This window comes from Plasmodium vivax, genomic scaffold (genome assembly GCF_000002415.2).
Source record: "Plasmodium vivax scf_4746 genomic scaffold, whole genome shotgun sequence".
NCBI lineage: Eukaryota > Apicomplexa > Aconoidasida > Haemosporida > Plasmodiidae > Plasmodium > Plasmodium vivax.
This window is the reverse complement of record NW_001851664.1, coordinates 1-1,251: the sequence shown is the minus strand read 5'-3', so window position 1 is coordinate 1,251 and position 1,251 is coordinate 1. Positions and strand designations below refer to the sequence as shown.

Genomic DNA, 1,251 nt, shown 5'->3' with positions numbered 1-1,251 from the left:
AAATATATATCTAAATATAACATTCATACATCACAAAATCGATTGCGCGATTACCATGTTGTAATAGAAAAGAAAGAATATCGTTCCAAGTATTGCAGCAGCCATGATGATGTTACGATAAAAGTTTGAGTCAACCTTATCAGATACACTTTCCAAAGGGCCAGGAGAATCAACAACGGGTATAGGTACTGTATCTGTTCTAATGCCTGAAGTGTATGATGGCACGGCAAGAGTACCTTTACCAGGGATCTCTTTTGATGCTGGACTCAACACTTCTTTAGTATTTAAGTTCGCTACAGGTCTAGGTAATGCTGCTCCACCTGTTCCACTATCACGTGCTTTTGCTGGAGTTACGGCACTTTCTGAAACGCGTGCACTGGTTGACCGTGTTAAACCTTGTGAAACTGCTGAACCTGCTAAGTTATTGGAAGGTCCTTGTGCTCCTTTATCCTTTCCTACACTAGGAGCCTTTACATCTCCTGCAACGGGGGCATTCCTACTACTGGAAGTTTGTGCACTTGACGAACCCCACCAACCAAAAAGAAATGATCCGCTATTTGGTTTGCTACCCCCTTTAGATCCTTCATCTTTACAATTATTTAATAGGGGTATAAGCTTACTTGGATCATGTTTTGAAGAACAATCAGTGTAATTAGGGAGTAGGTGACCAAAAATATAATTTTGCACAGTCATTCTTTTTATAATTTTTATGTAATGAATCGATATAGTTAAGATATGTATTATACATATTACACTTATCTTTACCTTTGGCGTCAACATTTTGTTTAATTTCATCGTATTTTTTTAGATAAATATGAGAAAATTTCCTTTTTATCAATTCATCTAAGGTAACATCCCTTTCGTGCTTTAATGTACAATCATTTGGTTTAACTTCCTTATTCACTTTATTAGCTATATCAATAAGCTCTTTAGAAAAGGGTATTTCCCCGAACTTCTTTGTGTGCTCTTTATATATCTCCTTTATTTCATCATATAACCAATACTGTAAATAATCACAATATTTAACACTTTCTGGTTTATTTTTCCATTCTGCTATTTTTTTTACAAAACGTACGAGCTTAATGCATAACTCTTTTGCACCCTTATGTGTACCATCATACTTTTTTAAATCGTTACAATAACCATCAAAATTTGAAGTAGTGTCCTTTGAGAAAAATTCTTCATATAATTTATTAAGCTTTAAAGGTTTAGAAGCATCATCCTAAAAATAATCGTAGGAAAATTATTACG

The 1,251-nt window shown here is 34.4% G+C and overlaps 1 protein-coding gene across 1 annotated transcript; it reads right to left on the bottom strand.

Moving 5' to 3' along the window:
* Window positions 1-30: 30 nt before the first annotated feature.
* On the bottom strand, window positions 31-1,222 carry PVX_041690 (variable surface protein Vir12-related, truncated; the record flags this gene model as incomplete). Its single annotated transcript, XM_001612339.1, has 2 exons — window positions 31-694; window positions 747-1,222. Coding segments are annotated over 2 exons (1,140 nt in total), but the record flags the coding sequence as incomplete, so codon positions are not given.
* Between the last annotated feature and the right edge of the window lie 29 nt (window positions 1,223-1,251).